Source organism: Sus scrofa, chromosome 15 (genome assembly GCF_054392235.1).
Source record: "Sus scrofa isolate SSC_HxYL_T2T_F1_AM1 chromosome 15, Sscrofa_HxYL_maternal_Yorkshire_Landrace_v2.0, whole genome shotgun sequence".
Lineage (NCBI taxonomy): Eukaryota > Metazoa > Chordata > Mammalia > Artiodactyla > Suidae > Sus > Sus scrofa.
The window spans coordinates 98,513,154-98,535,854 of NC_139397.1; the positions used below are offsets into that span (position 1 = coordinate 98,513,154).

Consider the following 22,701-nt stretch of genomic DNA (forward strand, 5'->3'; position numbering starts at 1 on the left):
GACTGGGTAGGCTAAAAACAATTGTAGCACTTAAAAGCAGTTGGTTTGCAGTTGAAAGAAAAAGGTTTCTATGCCAGAGAGTACTACTGTTGTGGTAGCATCAATCTTTGGCTCTGATATAAAATAAATGAGAAAGTGGGGAGAAGTATTTCCTAATATAGATCATGAGTCCCCATTGGACCATTTATTTGGATGCTGCTATAAATAGTTTAATTTAGATAGGAGAATTCTTTATTCAGATGGGTGGGTTTGTGGTTGTTGTTTTGGTAGGATTGTAGGAAATGTTTTGTTTCTCCAAAAATCTATCCTTACATGTTATGCTCCTTAATAATGTTATTTCATTTATTTAATATAGTTTCATTTTATGGACGAACAGAATCCCAAGGGAAGGGACAAAGCTATTGTTTTTCCAGCACACACAACCATAGCTTTCAGTGTTTTTGAACTCTTCATTTACCTGGATGGTGCCTTTGGTGAGTGAATGATTTGCATGAAACACTGAAAGATTACATTTTTTAAGAAGGATTTGGTGAGAAACTCTGTCTCTCTGTCCCTCCATTTCTGTGTGTCTAATAATGAAAGAGTGATGCTCTCAGCACTGTCAATATTATGCTTTGGTGAAGTAACTGGGAAGGACCCTCCAATCCCTACTTAGCATTGTCCCTCCCCTGCTTCTTGGTGAAGGTTGTAGACCTCCCATTACCCCACTTATAATTATAGATAAGAGCTAGAATGCAGTCCACTGACAAGTATTTCTTTGACTTACATGGGAAAATAAAAATGACCTTCTAATAGGTCATTGTTGATGATGGCAAATTGAGTAGCTAGACAGTAACATGCCTGAAGGTGTCAGGGCACCCAAACTGGGGTACCCCAAGACAACTTTTCTTCAGTTTTTCCTTTCATAGACCTAGCTCTCCCAACCCCAGACTCTCCCTAAAAGCTTCAAGGTACAAATACTTTCCTAGAATTGTCACCTTACATAATACTGCAGTGCATCTCACTTTAAATTTCTACATTTCACAGATTTTAAGATTAGGCGACCAACCAACTCAAGTTTAGGTATAGCCCAAAGGACTATACGCCAAAGGAGCCCCTGAGCCACAATCACTTATAAACATTTTTAGACCTGTTTTGGTTTCTGCAGTTCTGTCAGAGGAGGGAATAGGGACTCCAGAAACGAAGCAAAACATGCTAATTAAATTCAACCTAGGACACTAAAGGGTATAGCTTTTTGCAGTCCTGTTAATTATTAGGAGTATAAACTGATGTGTCTGATATGACCATCAAAATTTAAAATTACACATATTGTAGCTTTATTTATACTTTAAGGAATTTATCTGAAAGATATGCTTACATATATATGAAATGATATGGGTATAACGATATTCAGTTTGTAATAGCAAAAGATTGGATATAACCATAAGATGTATTATCAGCAATTAGTTAAGTAACAGTGCATCCACGCAATAGAATACCATGAAGCCATTAAAAATTAGGTAGCATGGAGTTCCCATCATGGCACAGTGTTTAACGAATCCGACTAGAACCTTGAGGTTGTGGGTTCGATCCCTGGCCTCGCTCAGTGCGTTAAGGATCCGGTGTTGTTGTGAGCTGTGGTGTAGGTTGCAGATGCGGCTCGAATCCATCGTTGCTGTGGCTGTGGTGTAGGCTGGCAACTACAGCTCCGATTAGACCCCTAGCCTGGGAATCTCCATATGCTCGGAGTGGGGCCCTAGCAAAGACCAAAAAAAAAAAAAAATTAGGTAGCACTAAATATTCTGACATGGAACAGTCTCTGTGATATTTTAGAGGAATGTGTATATAACTATTTGAGCCTAAAGAATTATGTAACTCACTTCTTATTGCAGTGGTTCCTATCTCAGGCATACTGGACTTTTGGATGCAGATGAACAATTGAATTGAGAAAACTTCCCTTTTTCCTGTTCTGTGACAGTTACAATGTTGACTTAAGTCCTAAGAAAAAACTTCAGGTTGTGAAATCAAGATGTCTGCTCATTTTCCAAATCTCATGCTTTGAAAAGCATTTATAAATCCCAGGCTCAAACTTTACACTCTAGTATTGCTGTTAAGATATACAGCATTTCCTAGTTCATATAATCTTGGTTTTATACCCCCCCACATATATAGGTAATATAGCTGATGCCAGATTTTTCATAAATACTCATCTACTGTAAATATTAGTTCCTCTGAGTTGTTTTTAAAAATTTAGCACAATGTATTAAAATCAAGTGTTAGGGAGTTCCCGTCGTGGCGCAGTGGTTAACGAATCCGACTAGGAACCATGAGGTTGCGGGTTCGATCCCTGCCCTTGCTCAGTGGGTTAACGAACCAGCATTGCCGTGAGCTGTGGTATAGGTTGCAGACACGGCTTGGATCCCGCGTTGCTGTGGCTCTGGCATAGGCTGGCAGGTACAGCTCCGATTAGACCCCTAGCCTGGGAACCTCCATATGCCGCAGGAGCGGCCCAAGAAATGGCAAAAAAAAAAAAAAAAAAAAAAAAAAAAAAAAAAAAAATCAAGTGTTAGGAAATTTCATGGTCTCACCTACGATAACTTTTATTTTGGAATTGAACTATTAGTAAATTGTATCTAACTCTGGACCACAGTTTAATTATACTCAGTGCTTTTTTAATTTTTAATTTTTTTAATTTTTATTTTTTCTTTTTGGCCGCCCTGCAGCATATGGGGTTCCTGGCTCAGGGATCAGATCCGAGGCACAGTTGCAACCTCTGCCACAGCTGTGGCAACACCGGATCCTTAACCATCCTTAACCGACTATGTAGGGCTGGGGATGGAACCTGTGTCCTAGTGCTCCAGAGACGCTGCTAATCCCATTGCACCACAGCAGAAACTCCCTCAGTGCTTTTTAAACTTTCATAAAGTAATTTTCCAATTTTTTAAAAAAAGGGGAATATATACATATTCCTTTATGCTTATAAAATAATACGGAGTATTGCTGCAAGTATAACAACAGTAGTTACCCCTGGGGTATAAAACTGAGGCTGGGGTCAGCATAGACTAGAGACTTATTTGTCACTATATCCTCTTTCTGTACTCTTTGAATTTTGTACCATGTAAATGTTACCTTTTCCAAAAGTATGCAAAATTTAACTTAAAAAAATAAAATGAATGTCATGTACCAGAATGCAGCCACAACTAAAAGTCCCAATAAAATATGAGTTGTTCAAATTATAACATCTTCTAAAATTTTTTTTATAGACCTTTGTGTCACTTCAGTGTCAAAAGGAGGATTCGAAAGAGAAGAAACAGCAACATTTGCACTCCTCTACAGATTGCGAAATATACTATTTGAAAGAAGTAGGTCCATTGAAGATTTTTTTTTCAGATTAACACTTGAGTTTATCTCTTTAGTAATTCTATCTTTAAGGGAGAATGTAAATTTAAAAGCCAAAGTTCATGATTGATGGTTTAGATTCACATCCTGATAAGTACAGTTTGGCTGTGCATTTTTTATTTGACTTTTAACACATTTCTGTTTTTGTCCTTTTAGATAGAAGAGTGATGGACGCCATTTCTCGTTCACAGCTTTACTTAGATGATCTTTTTTCTGACTCCTATGACAAACCTCTCAGCATGAGGGATATTTCACTCCAAGAAGGGACTCATATCCGAGTTAATTTACTTAATCACAACATTCCAAAAGGACCTTGCATACTCTGTGGCATGGGGAACTTTAAAAGGGAGACGGTTTATGGGTGCTTTCAGTGCTCTGTCGATGGGCAGAAGTATGTGAGACTTCATGCAGTTCCTTGTTTTGATGTTTGGCACAAGAGAATGAAATAAAATGGAAAATGAATGTACCGTGCTATTTCAGGTGCAACTGTGCCACACACACAAAATTATTTGGGTTCACTTTGGTAAGTTGTGGCAAATTAAAGAGGGAAGGGAATGAGAAATTAACCTGTTTGGGCATCATTTTTCTCATCTATAAAGTGGAGGCAATAATAGTTTCTATCTCATAGATTTACTGAGGTTAATAAGGTTGCTTATATTGAAAAAGGTTTAGGAGTTCCTGTTGTGGCTCGGTGGTAACAAACCCAACTAGTATCCCTGAGGATGCAGGTTCCGTCCCTGGCCTCGCTCAGTGGGTTAAGGATCCAGTTGTTGCCAAGCTGTGGTGTAGGGTGCAGACGTGGCTAGGATCTGGCATAGCTGTGGCTGTGGTGTAGGCCAGCAGCTGCAGCTCCAATTCAGCCCCTCCAGCAGCTGCAGCTCCCATTCAGCCCCTAGCCGGAGAACCTCTATATGCCACAGATGCAGCCCTGAAAAGCAAAAAGAAAAAAAAAAAAGGAAAAGGTTTAAATATAAAATGCAGAATATGGACATTCTTTCATAAAATCTGCCAGGCACTTTAGAAGTATGTTTTGGGATATAGACTATCATTTTAGATAACTTTTTACATAGAGACTTTAAATGTCAATTTTATTTTTAATTGGTTTTTAATTCAACATTTGACGATAATAAGAGTGCAGAAATGTCAACTTTATGATGCTTTAACTATTGCCCTAAGTCTGGTAAAATGAGAAAAATATGTTAATAATTTAATGTAATCCTAAATGTTTAATTGCAGTATCAAATTAAAAGCACACTGAGTGCGGTGTGGGGTTTTGTGTACACACTAAAGGGTGACTGAGAGTAGTAATGGGCTGCCATTCTGCGATGTCACATATATATGTGCTCACTAGTTTTGTAGTTATAAAAAATGACTACTGTCATTTTAAAGTTAAGTCCAGCTGGGACATGTTTATTTCTTTTCTCCTTTGAAAATGTTTAAAACATCTGACATATTTAGTTGTGAGATCTTTTTCATTTGCTCTGTAAGACATCTGAAATTTTTTATGCACAAACCTAAATTATTAATTTACTATACACCATTATTAAAATAATTGCAAAGATACTATGTTGAAATTCCAGAACTTAAAGTCTATAGTACAGCACTCACTACTAGGCATATACCTATGAAGGCAAGTAACTGTGTAAATACAAAATACCTGTATACCATATGTATGTAGAATGATTTAAGTTTTACTTTTTAACTATTTGAATATGATTAGAGTTTTAGAATAAATCTTCATAGTCATTTAACATCATTTATACTTTTTTAAGACATAAGTTTAAAAGCACTTTGTATGAAAACGATGGGGCAAAAAGGTTAGAATTAGAAACAGCTTGTATAATAGGATAATTTCTATAGATAACTTTCATGGCATTTTGTTTAGGCCAGAGTATATGATTCAAATGCGAATATGAGTATACTGATCAAAAAAGGCTCTAGTGACTTTTTTATATGGATAGAGAGAATGGGGGCAGTTTCCAAACTGAAACATGATATTGTGTTATCAACTTAGTTACTTCAAGGGAGCAGGTTTTTCTGAGGGAAGTAAAGAGATGAAAGTTGATGGTTGAGTAAGTGAGGAGAAATTATAAAATTGGGTATAGGAATGAAGAAATATTGGGAGGAAAGAAAGTAAATGTTTTTATTTTATGAAGTGTCTAATTCTGTGCTATCATATATGATTATCCTCTAATCTAGTGGTTTTTGTGTTACTCTTAAATTATAGGATTTCTGGCAGTATATTTTAAAAGATTGAAAGGTGAACAATGAACAAGGGTTTGGAAAAGGAAAGTTTCAGAAAATGGAAAAAGCTTTGTTTTGAACTCACTTGTTGCGAAGAGAGCTATTTACCACCTAACCACACTTTTCTACGTATGCAATAGGCAAAATCTTACATGTTCCAATAAATATGAGTCCTTTCTTGGGCACCAATATGATCTTTTACAGCATTTCTTACTTCTTATTTTCTACAAGTTGGACCACAATGATTTGACCATGGCACAAAACTGTCATGGCACTTACTGTATATCCTAATTTGCATCCTCATTTGATATCCTCACATATCCTCATGTGCAAAATAAATTCTGCACATTTCTCAAAGATTTGATGGCATACCAGTATATAATGCTCATTCATGATTAATAAGAACATTGTGAAATGAAGTGACATAGGATAGAGATACTTAGAGAAAGGGAGACTATGAAACACCAAGCATCAATTTGAAACTATCAAGAAAAAAAGTTAGGGGAGTACCCATTGTGGCTCAATGGGATCAGTGCTGTCTCTGAAGCTCTGGGATGCAGGTTCAATATCCAGCCCAGCACAGTGGGTTAAGGATCCAATATTGCTGCAGCCGTGGCATAGGTTACAGTTGTGGCTCAGATCTGATCCTTGGCCTAGGAACTCCATAGGCTGCATGGTGGCCAGAAAAAGAAAAAAAAAGTTGGGGATGGTAAACACAAAGGCCTCTGAAAAGGAAGAGGCGTAGCACATTTATAATGATGTCTAAGGGAATGCAAGTCACTGGTACAGACTTTATGATGCCTTCCCAAACAAAGCCTTTGATCTGTTCAAATATCTTTCAATTAACCATTGAAACAAATACCAAGGACAGAAACTTGCTCCAAAAAGTACAGAAACTATGTTGAGGCTGTCTGTGGGACAGTTATACAACTAATACTTTCCCGCATGCATACTAAATGAAGATTCTTTGGTCCTATGATTTTTTTTTAATCTCACTATCCATAATGCTATGAAATGTATAAACAAATTAAATGTTAATTCCTGGGTCCCTATGATATTTTTAAAATATAGGGTACTTTAAATATTAAAAATTGGATATTTACATATTTATACGTGCTGTCAAGTTTGGGAAGAGCTTATAGATTTTGACATAAATGTTTTCCTATAACCTAAAGGGAAAAAATTGCCCACTGGGACACAGAGATTGGTTTCACAATCGTATTAACATAATAAAGCAACAGGAAACACAATCATGCCTTACTTGAAAGTTAAATTTTGCACAATAGCTTTGCATTTATTATTCCAAAATTACATGTATTGAGATCAAAATATGGTCATGGAAGAAAAATAGAAAATACAACTCAGAGAAAAGTGACCTGTTTTATTTATAAAGTACAGCAAGTAGCTAAGAAAATTTAGAAATAAAAATATGCTATAGTTCATCATGTTGATATACATTGTATTCCTTAGAAGAAATAAAGCCATCACCATCATGGTCATTCTTCTTAAAAATATCTTCTAAAACTGCATTCTGATATGATTTGTCACGTGGCTTCTCATCTTTTTCAAATTCCTTTTTCAGGTAATGATTTATCTAGAGGGGCAAAATAATATTTCTTTATTAAAAGATATCACAATACATTTTCAGCAACTTGCAGAAAATGTTTGCATAAAGAAACTCTTATCTATGACTACTTCTAATTGATACAAAAATTTAAAAAGCTATTTGAAGTTTTATTTTTTCAACCTTTGAAACAATTTTCTGAAAAGAAACAGATTATCTTCCCCCAAGGTTATAGGTGGTTAGTGGTACATACTCAGAGATTAACATCAGAATTGAATTTTGTTAAAACTAAATGCTTTCCAATGATCTACACTATCCACATTATCAAAGGGAATTCAACTCACTCTTAGGGATTTCCATTAGTGAATAAAATCCAATTTGGCATTCCTATAATCTCTAAAATTATTGTTTTCTTTTGTTTTGTTTTTGGCCACATTCACAGCATGTAGAAGTTCCCTGGCCAGGGGTTGAACCCTTGCCACAGCAGTGACAATCCTGGGTCCTTAACCCACTGAGCCACCAGGGAACTCCCAATAAGTATGTTATATAATAAACCCAGCTATAGGTTTTTAAAGTAAAATTTAATTTTCTTAATTTTTCTATGCTTCTACAGCACTCCCCCAATCTATAAACTATGACAATCTATAATAATAATGTCAAAGAACAGGTGTTCTGAAGTATTCCCTTCTCCCTATATAATATGACATTTCTCTAAGCAAAGACACATTAGTGTATTAGCTAACATGGTAGCTATTAGCCACATATAACCGTTAAGCACTTGAAATGTGGTATATCAAATTGAGAAAAACTATTGTAAGGGTAAAATACACAACAAATTTTGAGGACAATAAAAAAGTATCTCATTGATAATTTTTATATTGGTTTCACGTTGAAATGGCAACATTTTAGATATAAGTTAAGCAAAACACTAAAATTACACAATTTCTTTTTACTTTTTAAGATGTGGCTACTAAAACTAAAATTATTTATGTGACTCAATTATACTTCCATTGGAAATTACACATATATGAATGAATTACATATTATATATTAAGATATAATAACTAAAGAGAAATGGACAATGATTTGGAGATAGTGTTAAGCAAGACTGTGTATTTATTTTCACTTTTTTTGAAGTATAGTTGATTTGTAATGTTTCAGGTGTGTAGCAGATCAAGTTAGTTATACATATATCTGTCTTCTTTTTCAGGTTCTTTTCCATTATAAGTTATTAAAGATATTGAATATAGTTCCCTGTGCTATGTAGTAGGTCCTTGTCTATTTTATATTTAGTAATGTATATTTATTGATCCCATATTCCCAACATATCTCTCCCCCTTTTTCCTTTGGTAACATAAGTTTGTTTTTGAAGACTATGAGTCTATTTCTCTTTTATAAATAAGTTCATTTGTATCCTTTTTTTAAATTCCACATATAAGTGATATCATATCTTTGTCTTTCTGTCTGACTTAACTTCCTTAGTATGAAGTACTAACTAATCTCCAGGTCCATTCCATCCAGGATGCTGCAAATGACATTATTTCATTCTTTTTTCATGGCCGAATAATATTCCATTGTGTGTGCGTGTGTGTGTGCGTGTGTACATTCATCTGTGGACACACACATGAATGGTTGCTGACATGTCTTTATCCATTCATCTATTGATGAATAATTAAGTTGCTGGCATGTCTTGACTAATATAATCAAGTGCTGCTATGAACAATGGGGTACATGTATCTTTTCTAATTATTTTCATCTTTTCCAGATATATGTCCAGGAGTGGGACTGCAGGATCATATGGTAAGTTTTTTAAGAAAACTCCATACATTTATCCATAGCGGCTGTACGAGTTTATGTTCCCATCAACAGTGTAGGAGGGTTCCTTTTTCTCCACACCCTCCTAGGCTGGGTAGTTTAGAAGAAAGTGGTTTTTAAAGGATGAACTTGAATCCTGAGAGGGTTTTAGCAATACATATCCCAAACTCAATCCATCACAAGTAGAGTTTACTTTAGAATGATCAGTGGATTTTAATGAAGTTCTCAAATGGGACTTAGGTCCTATATGAGATGCATTTTTTTTCTTCCAGTCAAAACTTGGCTGATACAGATGTAAAGTTTTAAATAGCCTCGAATATGTCTTGGTTTCTATGTAAGTAAGTATATATAACCTATAATGCCACTTCTCAGTATTTTGACTTGCAATATCTCAATACTTTTCTAGTCACTCTATTGAAGAGGTACAAAAAGGAAGTAGGTAAGAACATGACCTTAATTTTGCTGGCAATAGGCTCCACACTATTTCCACTTTGTAATTTAATAAAAATACTAGGTTTCCCTTCTCTCCCATCTTGCTTATACTGAAGAAATAACTGACTAGATCTTTCTGACAATGATATTCATATTTCAAGTCCATATTCTACCATGTACTGGGTGTGTGGTTTTAGATAAATAATTTAACCTCCTTGTATCTCAGTTCTGTTATCTATAAAAGAAGGGAAATAGTATCTACATTTTAGTGAGGATCAGTCATATTTATGGGTGTCAATAAGAGATAGCTATTGTTATCATTCAAACATATGAAAATCACTCTTACTCATCTAGTGATAGTGCAGCTGAGAAACACCGGGCAAACTGTAGCCCAGCAGGTCACTGCTTTGGCCATTCTTTACTTTTACTTTCCAGAAAAGAACTGAAAAATCCCCTAAGGTCTACTGAGGCATATTAATATTGACGGATGCATCTCCTGGTATGCAAGTAATATTGAGTGGTCTGTGTAAACAAGCTGAGATCTTTGGTACTAAGTAAATTCATATGCAGCTGCTGTTCAATCTAAAGCGGATGATAAGGGGTCAACAGAAAGAGAATACTGGGAATGGTTTGCCACCCCTCTAATTGCTGCTGCTTTTAAGGAACAGGATGTGTTTCCATTCCTTTGTTCCTTTTCCATCATTGATCTACCAGAGTTTTTACTAATGTCATGGAGGAGGCATGGATGGACCTAGAGGTATTAAATTAAGTGAAATAAATCAGAAAAAGACAAATAACATATAACTTGCAATGCAGAAGTATAGTTGATTTGTAATGTTTCAGGTGTGTAGCAGATCAAGTTAGTTATACATATATCTGTCTTCTTTTTCAGGTTCTTTTCCATTATAAGTTATTAAAGATATTGAACGTAGTCCCTGGCCTTGCTCAGTGGGTCGAGGATCTGGCATTGTCTTGAGCTGTGGTGTAGGTTGCAGTCACGGCTCAGATCCCAAGTTGCTGTGGCTCTGGTGTAGGCTGGCGGCTACAGCTCCAATTGGACCCCTAGCCTGGGAACCTCCATATGCCGTGGGAGCGGCCCAAGAAATGGCAAAAAGACAAAATAAATAAATAAATAAATAAAATATGATACAAATGAACTTATTTACAAAACAGACAACAGACTCAGAGACATACAAAACAAACGTATGGTTACCAAAGAGGAAAGAGGGTGGAGGAGGGATAATTTGTAGGAATTTGGGATTAGCAGATACAAACTACTATATATGAAATAGATAAACAACAAGATCCTACTGTATAGCACAGGGAACTACATTAAATACCCTATAATAAAGCATAATGGAAAAGAATATGAAAAAGAATATGTATAACTGAATCAGTTTGCTGTATACCAAAAACTAATACAAAATTGTAAATCAGCTATATTTCAATTTAAAAAATATATGTATATGTCATGGAGGAGGAAGTGGAATTAGGGCAGGGAAACCACTGGAGGAGAGGAAAAAAAAAAAAACAGAGAAAAGGGGCTTTCTCTTATTATTTGGAATCAGTGACCTGGTTGTTGCCTTTTATTACTTACTTAGTGGTTTAGTTATACATGTCAGACTGCCTCCAAAAAAGGGGGGAGACAACTGGGTTATCCCAACTAACCAAAAAAAGTATAGTCAGTGGAACTAAGTAAGGCATCAGACTTCAACAGAACAAACATTAGCCATGAAAAACATCCATGATAGAAATTCCCTGAAAGAAACAGGGTGGACTCAAGGTTGGAGCTCAGAAGTGGAGCCAGATGGCTGGGGTTGCAGTCTTGTCCTGACACTTAGAGCTGTGGGACCTTCAGCTAGTTACCAAATCTGTCTGGGTGTCATTTTCTCCTACAAAATGGAGATGGTAACAGTAGCATCTACCTCATAAATTGTCATGAGTTTACATACTATAGGTTTATAATTCTACCTGGCATTGAGAAATTGCGGGAACAAAATAGCTATCTATTATTATGATGCCAAGAGCTTTTAAAAAAATATGTGTTCATTTTAAGTTTTATGTGTATAGCAAATTTCAACTTCTGATTATACTACAGCATGCTCACCACCAAAAGTTCAGCTTCCATCTATCACCATAGAGTTGACCCTCTTTACCCATTTAACCCTCACTTCCCCTCTCCCTCTGGCAACCACGACTCTGTTCTCTGTGTTTGTTTTTGTTTAGTTTGATTTGTTCATATGTTGAACAAATATTCCATATAAGAGTGAAATCATATGGTATTTGTCTTTTCCTGTCCAACTTATTTTACCTAGTATAATACTCTCATGGTCCATCCATGTGGTTGCGAATGGCACATTCACAGGTTTCATCTTTTTTTTTTTTTTTTTTTTTTTTTTTTTGTCTTTTTAGCTATTTCTTTGGGCCGCTCCCGCGCATATGGAGGTTCCCAGGCTAGGGGTCGAATCGGAGCCATAGCCACTGGCCTACGCCAGAGCCACAGCAACGCGGGATCCAAGCCGCGTCTGCAACCTACACCACAGCTCACGGCAACGCCAGATGGTTAACCCACTGAGCAAGGGCAGGGACCGAACCCGCAACCTCATGGTTCCTAGTCGGATTCGTTAACCACTGTGCCACGACGGGAACTCCACAGGTTTCATCTTTGTTTTATGGCTGAGTTATATTCCATTGTATATGTATGACACATGTTCTTGATTCATTCATCAAGTTGTTTCCAAATCTTGGCTGTTGTAGGTAATACTGTAATGAACATGTGGGTGCATATATCTTTTTGAAATAGTGTTTTTGTATTCTTTAGGTAAATACCCAGAACTGGAATAGCTGGATCATATGGTAATTTTTTTTTTTTTTTCTTTTTAAGCTGCCCCACGGCATATGGAAGCTTCTGGGCCAGGGATCGAATCTGAGTTGGCACTGTGACCTATGCCCCGGTTGCAGCAACACTGGATCCTTAATCCACTCTACCAGGGATCAAACCAGTGCCTCCACAGAGACAAGCTGGATCATTATCCCACTGTGCCACCATGGAAACTCCTGGAAGTTCTATCCTTAATTTTTTGAGGAAACTTCATACTGTTTTCCATAGTGGCTACATCTCAAGATCTTTATTAATCCCTCAATTCATATATATGACTAACTGGGATGCAGAAGTGGGGTAACTAAACCCCTGGCTCCTGTTTACCAACTTTCTGGGCTACACAGTTCAAATTCTTGCTGGATATTTTAACGATCTCATGTAATCCTCACAATCTTATGAGGTGGGAATTATTTGCCCTGTTACACATTCCTAGTGCTGCTTGAAAAAGATCTTCTCCTGTAGTCTAGATGCTGGAAATGCCATGTAGAGATTGGTTTGGTATTTTAATGACCCTCCTGCAAGGAGAAAGGAAAATAAGCCAGTTGACTCAGTTTCAAGTTGTATATTAAGAAAGCACATTTTCTCCGTGGAATTCAGTGTTTTTTTTTTTTTTTTTTTTTTTTTTTTTTTTGTAACCAGCTCTACAAGAACAAAGTAATCAGCCCATACTAGGTAGAAGTTAAAATAACAGTTGTAACACAGATATATTTAAATAGTAATAAAAAATTAGACTATACATATGAAATCTTTTTGAATTACCTCAGTTTTAGAGAGTTGTCTGTCATTGTCCGTGTCTATCTGTTTAAATGTTTCAATGCTTCGTGGTCCTTTGGTTACAGCATAAAGTTCAATCTCAAAAATCAATGTTGCATTAGGTGGAATCTTGCTTTCTGCTAAAGGTATAAATGTTAATGGTTTAACTTACATGAAGATAATGTTCAAATATTTATTCACACATAGCCATTATAGCATTATGATTATATTATTTCATTTTTTAAAAATCTTTTTAGGGCCGCACCCATGGCATATGGAAGTTCCCAGGCTAGGGGTTGAATCAGAGCTGTAGCTGCTAGCCTACACCACAGCTCATGGCCATGCTGGATCCTTAACCCACTGAGCCAGGCCAGGGAAACCAGTTGGGTTCATTACTGCTGAGCCATGATGGGAACTCCTTATTTCATATTTTTAAAAATTGTTTTCTAAGTATTTCTTAGGAACATTTTCCCCATATATTTTAAAACCAAGTCAGTTCCAAGGACTTAGAGGACCATTATTTCCTGATTAAATGGAAATAAAATATAAATCATGTAATATTTATTTATTTATTTATTTTTGTCTTTTCTAGGGCCGCACCCATGGCATATGGAGGTTCCCAGGCTAGGGGTCTAATTGGAGCTGTGGCTGCTGTGTCTGCAACTTACACCACAGCTCACTGGATCCTTAACCCACTGAGCAAGGCAAGGGATCAAACCCGTAACCTCATGGTTCCTACTCAGATTTGTCAACCACTGAGCCACGATGGGAACTTCAAAATCATGTAATTTTTATTAATATACCCCAACATTATACAGGAGAGAGCTAGTGCAGAGAAAAAATTAATGGGCAGAAAAAAATTTCAAAAGTCAGTATCTTTTAGAGAATGATTTTGTTTAGTTATTCGGAAGTATGAATAAAATATATGTATTAGTATACTGGTCTTTCAAATTCTTTACAGACAAAAAATAGTGTGGTAACAAACCAATAACAATTTTATGAAGAAATTTCTAATCACAATAAAAACTCTAAAGTATTAAGTTAAATAGTTCTCTTTAATAAAGTTACTCTATTAACTGATATCACACATGATTTTAGCAAGCTATGGGCTATTTCAGATGGTCACTCATAAAAATGACCTGCAGAAATGACTTACTAAGAGGAAGTAGGTGACCTGTGTCACCAGTACCTTATAGTCACTCAAATATTTGTTGAATGAATGGCCTCTAATCACTTATTTTAAAAATGACTGTTTTTTGAAGGAAATAGCAGTTTCTTTAATGAGAGAGTAGAGAATTCTTGCTGAAGTATTTATATAATCCAAAGCAAAAGTTTGAAAGTTACAGCTAAAAGTGGATCAGTCATGGCCATGTCCAGGACATAGAAAAATCTACCCATGTATTACATACATATAATGCATGACTTTACAGTAACAGAGCTAGACATTGACTCAGTGATCATTTTTACAAAACTCATTCCTCTTCTGTCTAGTTATAAGCTCTTTATAACAGAGAAAATAACTTCTGATAGTAATTAAAAACAGATTCAAAGCACAAATTCAAACTTCTTAAGAAAAAATATTATGAGTAAAAGTTTCCAAAAAATTCTTTTGTAGACATAAAATATATTGCCAATTAAGTTTTCTCCTTCCAAAACATTATAGTATAAAGAAGAGAAAGCTATGCATTTGCCTAGGATTACTTGTATTTAGAGAAGCAGATCAAAGAAGTAGGAGTTAATGTAAAGAATCTATACATACCGCATGTACTGTTAATTAAAGCATTAGTAAGTCACATGCATTTCAGGACATGCAGAGGTGCTCTGTGACATCAGGCGAGGATATTGCACAGAGGAAAAGACTTCTTCAAGTACTACCTAAAATAAAGTTATAGCTAATATCAGGTCTTAATAACAACTTATTTCAAAAAGCTTATTCCATCAAGATATTGTTTGTTAACAGTGATTTATGGTCTACATAGCAACTTTTACGATAACCAAGTCCAAGCTATTATTAAGCTATTATAGGTAGTGAAGGAAAAGTAGTAGTTAACTACATTGCAAAAAACACACTTTTGTTGGGCCTTAGTTTCCTTATGTGTAAACTGGAGGTATTGGTGGTGTTACTTGTGAGATTCATTATTTTTGTATTTCTTGAAGACACCTCAAACTGAATATGAACTAACTTCTTCAAATCAAATTGCTACCTTTTTTTTTTTTTTTTTCTTTTTAGGGCCGCACCAGCACCACCGCATATGGAAGTTCCCAGGCTAGGGGTTGAATCCGAGCTGTAGCTGACAGCCACAGCCACAACATTGCTACATTTTTGCAGCAACAATTATTTATAGCTTAGGTAGCCTGAATAACCATTCACATGCAGGCATAAATTAGTTTACAAAAAGGAGAAACTAAGTAGTCGTTTGCCACATGGTAACAGGACCCAGGATGAGCACCTATTGATGAGGGTTGTGGGTGCTCTGGTAGCAGGCAGAATGTGGAAGTATCTACAAGAGGCAAAGAGAAATTCTCAAAATGAAATTAAAGGGACTGAAAGTCAAACTCTGCCTGTATCATTTTGCCTAGCATTGGCCTCAACCTGTGACAGCTCTTTTAGGACAAAAATGCATTCAAGTTAACTTATATTCAATTTTCTCTCTTAGGTTCCTTTACAACTAAAAATAAGAAACATAAATTATGGAGTTCCCGTCGTGGCGCAGTGGTTAACTGACTAGGAACCATGAAGTTGCGGGTTCGGTCCCTGCCCTTGCTCAGTGGGTTAACGATCCGGCGTTGCCGTGAGCTGTGGTGTAGGTTGCAGACGCGGCTCGGATCCTGTGTTGCTGTACCTCTGGCGTAGGCCGGTGGCTATAGCTCCGATTCAACCCCTAGCCTGGGAACCTCCATATGCCGTGGGAGCGGCCCAAGAAATAGCAACAACAACAAAAAAAAAAAAGACAAAAAGACAAAAGACAAAAAAAAAAAAAAAAAAAAAAGAAAAACTTAACTAATTTAATCCACATTGCAATCCAGTTATAAGAACAGAAGATTAAAAAAAAAAGTATTAAAAAAAAAAAGAAACATAAATTATGATGTGGAAGCTATTTTGATGGAACAAAATGACTGGCTAAAAGGGTTTTTTTTTTTTTTTCCTGGTCTTTTTAGGGCTGCACCTGTGGCATGTGGAGGTTCCCAGGCTAGGGGTTAAATCGGAGCTATAGTTGCTGGCCTACACCACAGCCACAGCCACACCAGATCCGAGCTGCATTTGTGACCTACACCACAGCTTATGGCAATGCCGGATCTTTAACCCACTGAGCGAGGCCAGGGATCAAACCTGTGTTCTCACAGATACAAGTCAGATTTGTTTCCACTAAGCCATGATAGGAACTCCTGCTAAAAGCTTTGAAAATGAAGCTATGGTTATCCAGAACTGTCTCTTTTAGGAATTTTAAATCTGAGTGGGTTTGACTTTGTACACTAACTTCCCTCCAGTCCAGTCTGGGGCAGTGATCTGCTGCATTTGCTGGAAGAAACAGGTGAAGGGCACATTCCTCCTACTGAGTAAACCACCAGCGTCAAAGGGGGCATGCCATTTCAGTGAGATATTGTGGAATAAAGACAATATTTCATCATAGAATGTCTTTAATTACTTTAATTATGTACTAAATATTGTAAATAGGTGGATTTAGGAAGGGCTTTAAATAGAATAAAGAGGTAACAATTCTTTCTTTATAATCTTCACACAGCAACAGGAAGCAAGGACCCAAGGGAGAATGCAAGATGGAAACCAGGCCTCTGACATACTACCGATTTTCTCTCTTTTTAAAATTTTCTCTATTCTGCTCCACTTTTAATTTTAGTGATTTTTAAAAATTTAATTTTGGAAAAATTAATACATATCTTCCTCTGATTTATTTCACTTAGCCTAATACCCTCTAAGTTGATCCAGGTTGTTGCAAATGGCAAGATTTCAATCTGTTTTTATGGCTCAGTGTTATTGCTGTGTGTGTGTGTGTGTGATATCACATGTTCTTTATCCATTTACCTATTGATGGGCATTTAGTCTGCTTCCATGTCTTGACTATTGTAAATAATGCTGCGATGAGCCCTGGGGTGCATGTATCTTTTTGAATTAGTGTTTTCATTTTCTTCAGCTAAATACCCAGGAGGGGAACTGCTGGATCATGTGGTAGTTCTATTTCTATTGTGGCTGTAGCAATTTATATTTCCACCAACAGGGATGTTATGTACAGCCCAGGGAATATAGTCAATAATACTGTAATAACTCTGTATGGTGTGCAATCTATAAATATATCAAGTCACTATGTTTTATACCTAAAACTAATACAATATTTTAAGTTAACTCTACTTCAGTTAAAAAATTTAATACATGCACATGGTAAAAAAATTAAACAGTACAGTATATTATCGCATGAGAAGAAATTTCATCCTTGATCCTCAGGTTTCCTCCCCAGGAGCATTTAATGTCATCAGATTGTGTATGATACATGATGCATATGTAAAATTCCCCTTCTCACATTGAGGATAGGGGATTCTTTCTGCATTGTTCACTGCTTTATGCTCAGTGCCTAGAACAGAGGCTGGCTCTGATGCTCAATAAATATTCCTTACAGGAATATATTCTATCCCATTTTATTTTTTAACATTTTAATAAATGTGGCTCTACTTTGTTCTTACTGGCTGCATAATAATTCACTGAATAGAGATAGCATAAGTTAGTCAACTAATTTCCTATTGAAGGATATAGTATGCAGTCTTTTGCTACCCCCAAAAAGTTTGCAGTGAATATTCTTTAAGATATACCTTGGTGTGTATTCCTGGAAATGGAACTATGGGATCAGAGGATATATGCATTTAAAATTTGGGTAGAAATTGCTAGATAAGTTGAATGATTCATATTCTCAGCAATATTGCAGGTTTTTTTTTGTCTTTTTGCTATTTCTTGAGCCGCTCCTGCGGTATATGGAAATTCCCAGGCTAGGGGTCCAATCAGAGCTGTAGCCGCCGGCCTACGCCAGAGCGACAGCAACTCGGGGTCCGGGCCACGTCTGCAACCTACACCACAGCTCAGGGCAATGCCAGATCGTTAACCCACTGAGCAAGGGCAGGGACCGAACCCACAACCTCATGGTTCCTAGTTGGATTTGTTAACAACTGCGCCATGACGGGAACTCCAATAATGAAGTTTTTCCATACCTTTGTCAACTTTTCTGTCTTTGCTAATCTGATGGGTAAAAATGGTGTCTTATTTTTAATTTCTTTTAATTATGAATAAAATTAAGTATTCCCATAGATATACAGGTCATTTGTATTTTTTGGTTAGTGGGCCATTTGTTTATAAATACGCCTATTTCTAGGACAGGCTTCTACACATGTTTATACATGCTGCACACATTTTCCCCATTTATCTGCTTTCCCTAGGTTCTCGGATCTTACTCTAGGGTTTTAAAAATAGGTAAGATATTGAGACAAGCAGTTCATTTCTTCCACATTTTCAAGGCTTCTCCAGCATTTGGATAATGGTTATATTTCAGATGTTCTTTTTTACAATGTTACAATACTGTCCTTTTATTCTAAAATCATATGTTCCACTTTCCTGAGTTTTATGAATCTGACTTTGGTACTGCTTACCAAAAGTATTTACTACAGACGTTTATGTAATACTTAATAAAATAACATATACTAAAATAAAAAATGACTAAGCTAGAGCTTATAAAATATACATCATCATTATGAATATTGCCACTCTTGGGGGGGGGTAAAGAACTCTAGCTAGAGATCTGTATTGCAACAATGTCTTATTTTCTTGATGTGTAAAAAGAAAGGACCAGACTACACCCAGCAGAGCTAAAGTTTATTGGACCTTATAGTCTATAATTATTTCCTCTTTGATTTTTAATGTTTTTTAGCAATTCAAAAAATTTTAATTATGGGAAAATACAAGTAACATAAAATTTACCATTGTAACCATTTTAAGTGAATAGTTGGGTGGTGTTAAGTACATCCACACTGCAGCCAATCTTTACAAGTACTTCATCTTTATACGCATTAGATAATAATTCCCTACTCTACCCTCTCCCCAGACTCTGTCAACCACCCTTTTCTTCCTGGCTCTATGAATTTTACTGTTCTAGTTACCTCATATAAGTGGGTCGTACTGTATTTGCTTTTTGTGTTTGGCTTATTTCACTTAGCATTATGTACTCAAGATTTACCCATGTTGTAGTGTGTTTTAGTGTGCTGTGGCATGTCAGAATTTCCTTCTTTTTAAACACTGAATAATATTCCATTGAATGCCACAATTTGTTTATCTATTCATCTGTCAATGGACATGGGTTATTTTCTGTTTTTGGCTATTTTGAATAGTGCTGCTATGAACGTGATTATACAGATATAACTTTAAGACTCTGCTTTCAATTTTTTTTGACTGTGTACCCAGAAGTATATGATTTATTTTTAAATATAACTTAGAGATATACATTTTTTTTTTCTTTTTAAAACCGCACCCAGGGCATATGAAAGTTCCCAGGCTAGGAGTGGAATTGGAGCTACAGCTGCCAGCCTACGCCACAGCCACAGCAACGCAGGATCTGAGCCATATCTGCGACCTACACCACAGCTCAAGGCAATGTCAGATCCTTAACCCACTGATCAAGGCCAGGAATTCAACCCGAGCCCTCATGGTTACTAGTAGGGTTCATTACAGCTGAGCCAGGACTGGAAGTCCCGAGATATACATATTAAAACACCTTACCATAGCCTTCCTTTCCATATGCAAAGGAAGGGGGTATAATCACTTTTCGCTTCTCTCCAGGGCACATATCCATCATGGCAATGTCTAGGCCTTTTATAACTTGTCCAACACCAAGAACAAACCATTTGGGGTGGCCTTCATTTTGTGTCCGACTATAATTAAAAATAACACCTAGGTAAGTTGGTTTCAAGAAAAATAAAATCAAAATTTAAAATACAGCTGATCATTTAGTTCCAATTTAATACTGGAGTCCTCTCTAGCCATCTCTTTCGCTATATTAAGACTACTTCTGAACCCCCTGGTGGGGTGTTTGGCTCAAACGTCCCTCCTAATAGCTAGGTAGAGGTATAATTTGCCCAAAGTTAGTCATTAGGAGTCATCTCATTTTCTTTTTTATTGTTATCTTTACAACAACTACTCAACGGTTAACCTTTTAATGGGTCTCCTACCCCTATCTAGCTGCATGGCTTGTCCAAATATTTTACCATTCTGGGCTATTTTCTTCTAAATCGAAAGAACAGTCTCCAATCCTATTTTTATAGGGTAGCAGCGCACAAGGAGAAAAGACATCCTACGTCTGAGTAATAAAACATGGATTAAATCAGAGTAGTGGTGGGATGAGAGGCATGGGAAGGGCATAGGGAAAGTCACCAAGGAAAGTCGCTGTTGTAGTGGCTTCTCTATACAGGTGGAAAGTGGCTTGACAGTAAATACTGTGCTCCTGAAGCCCGGATAATGTTTCTTAAAACTACCCTACGAAATCTTCTGTAAAGAGACTCTAGCCCACAGCCAAGAGAAGTGTGAACATTCTTACAATAATTTACTTCTGTAGGTTCCAAGAGTAGTTAGTGGTGGTGGTCCAGGGTGTGTGTGTATGAATGTAACGTATTTTTGATAACTTCTTGGGCTAACATTTTTCAATTAAAAGATAATATTCTATTTATTAGGGAACGATTGTATCAAATCTGATTCCCCCGCCCCCTAGAAATAAAAGGTTCAACTCTTACCGTTAAAAAACAAGAACGAACAAACCAACCAACAAATTAGGCTTCTGGTTGGTGTAGGGAGGGTAGATTTAATGCATCAACTGGACGCGGGAGCCGTTCGGATCATCTCCTACCTGCAGTAGAATTTCGAGCCGTCTTTAGCCAAGAAGCCGTCGTAATGTGCATTTAGCAGGTCTCCCTTTCTGCTTGTCTTAGAGCAGTTTTCTGGACGATGCAAAACTTCTATTTTCACTTCCTCTGTGCTCTCCTCTGTCTTTTGTCCCTGAGCAGTAAAAATGCCCCACACGTAAAAGAAAATGATTAATCTAAATAAAAAATGCATGATCGCTGGAGTCGGCCCCAGACGGCCACCGCGTTCCCTGATGCGTGTCACTCGCGTGCAGTGGCAGCCCCGGCAGTCAGGTATTGCCACGTGGCAGGCATTGTCTACGTCACAAAGGGCAGGGGCCCGGTAGAAGCGTGGCCCCGCCCCCTTTCCCAGAGGCACGCCTAGCCGCAGAATTTTTGTGGGTTGGCTTGGGATCTTGTCCCCGTGGTACCCCACCCTCTGGTTGGCTGTCCTCAGTCGCTAAGGCAACATTGCACCCTTGCACCGCTATTTCCTCCCTAAGTCCGTGTATTTCACAGCCAGTTTCCTTAGGGGTCCATAGTAACGCTCGCGTAACCTTTTGAAACCGGCAAAAGACAAAATAAAAAAACTAGGGTGGGATGTTGTAGCTGGAGAATAGGACTTTCATTTCTAGGCGTGAAAGGATTCTCCTTATATCCCTAGAGAACTGGTGGGCATGGGGGGGGGCATTCTGCTTTTGGGGTGTTTTTGAAGCGCCTTCTCCACGTCAGAGTCGTGCTTTTAAGAGGTTCCAGGCTATACCTCACGCTGGTAAACATGAGTGCTTTTGCTCCCCGCCCAGTTAAAGGCGTTTCCCAAGAGCCGACTCCTTAATTCCATAGCTGTTGCAGGTTTGTGTTTCCTTCCCTCAACACTTGGGGTCGCCCTTGACTTGAGCGCTTACTGAGGTCTGGGAAAAGCTCTTGACAGGGTGGCTTTTCTTACAAACTCTGCGAGATGGGTAATTATCCACAATCACGCAGACGAGAACACGACGTAATTTGAGTATTGGGCATTCTGTTTCAACCTAACAGTTAATACACAGCAGGGATATGACCAAGTCCGACACAAAGCCAGCCTTACATCCCCACCTTCAACATTTTAGTATGAAAAACTTTCCTGTAGAACAAATGAACTTTACTATGCCATCACCTCGACTACTACTTGGATGCTACCATTAACATTTAAAAGTATTCGATTTATTACATATCCATCTGTCTACCAATTCACTTTATTTTCAAGTGAATACCCAAAGGCTTTTACCCAAACCAGAAGAACTTCAGCGAAGGCCTGGATTGGGTGTTATCTGGGGGAGGTTGCTTAAGAGGAGGCGTTATCCACCTTGGTGATGCTGAGAAAAGCCGCAGCACTGAGCCTGCGATATCTATAGATTTGAAAATTGTCATTTATATAAGACGATGATCATTTTCCAAACAGGATTTTAAAAATTATAAAGGCTAGGAAAGCCCCTATTTTTTGAGTAAAATAAACTCCAAAGTTTTCTTCCATGTTTTATATTTAAATGAAGTTATGGCTACCTAATATTCATTGTCGGTGTGGTAATTCCTTGGGGCCCCTCGTGGTTCCTTGCCGGGGGAATCTCAGGGGCACACCACCTGCCTAGGAAATAATTTCTCAGACCCCCCCCGAATGTGAGGAGAATATGAAGGAAACATAAATAGGAAGTCTTTTATTATTATTATAAGCAGTAGTTTGAAAAAAAACAACCTCTGGGAGGACCTAAGG

At 37.2% G+C, this 22,701-nt stretch overlaps 2 protein-coding genes and 1 long non-coding RNA gene across 11 annotated transcripts in view; 2 read left to right on the forward strand and 1 right to left on the reverse strand.

Moving 5' to 3' along the window:
- PJVK (pejvakin) overlaps positions 1–3,845 on the forward strand; it is a 9,293-nt gene extending 5,448 nt beyond the window's left edge. For both annotated transcript variants that reach the window (XM_003133509.7, XM_084999970.1), the window contains 3 exons: positions 356–473; positions 3,243–3,341; positions 3,535–3,845. In XM_003133509.7, coding sequence (XP_003133557.5) covers positions 356–473; positions 3,243–3,341; positions 3,535–3,827 — 510 coding nt within the window. In that variant the 3' untranslated portion in view covers positions 3,828–3,845. The remainder of the gene's footprint in view (positions 1–355; positions 474–3,242; positions 3,342–3,534) is intronic.
- Positions 3,846–4,759: 914 nt separating this feature from the next.
- On the reverse strand, positions 4,760–21,256 carry FKBP7 (FKBP prolyl isomerase 7). Of its 8 annotated transcripts, none has more exons than XR_014829828.1 (5): positions 20,960–21,256; positions 19,840–19,991; positions 14,827–14,942; positions 13,074–13,204; positions 4,760–7,216 (listed from the first exon to the last, which is right to left on the reverse strand). XR_014829828.1 is itself a non-coding variant. In XM_005657565.4 (4 exons), exons 1-4 carry the CDS (start codon positions 21,166–21,168, stop codon positions 7,055–7,057), a joined length of 654 nt encoding a protein of 217 aa, XP_005657622.1. In that variant the 5' UTR covers positions 21,169–21,256; the 3' UTR covers positions 4,760–7,054. The 8 variants fall into 8 exon arrangements, 6 of the variants coding, with proteins under 6 accessions (XP_005657622.1, XP_001927483.1, XP_084856098.1 ...); XR_014829827.1 differs by having other exon boundaries at positions 13,074–13,207; XM_005657565.4 differs by lacking the exon at positions 14,827–14,942.
- Positions 5,881–18,377, forward strand: LOC146396012 (uncharacterized). The gene is made up of 2 exons (XR_014829830.1): positions 5,881–8,986; positions 16,811–18,377. It is a non-coding gene; the product is annotated as an uncharacterized LOC146396012 (long non-coding RNA).
- Positions 21,257–22,701: the final 1,445 nt, after the last annotated feature.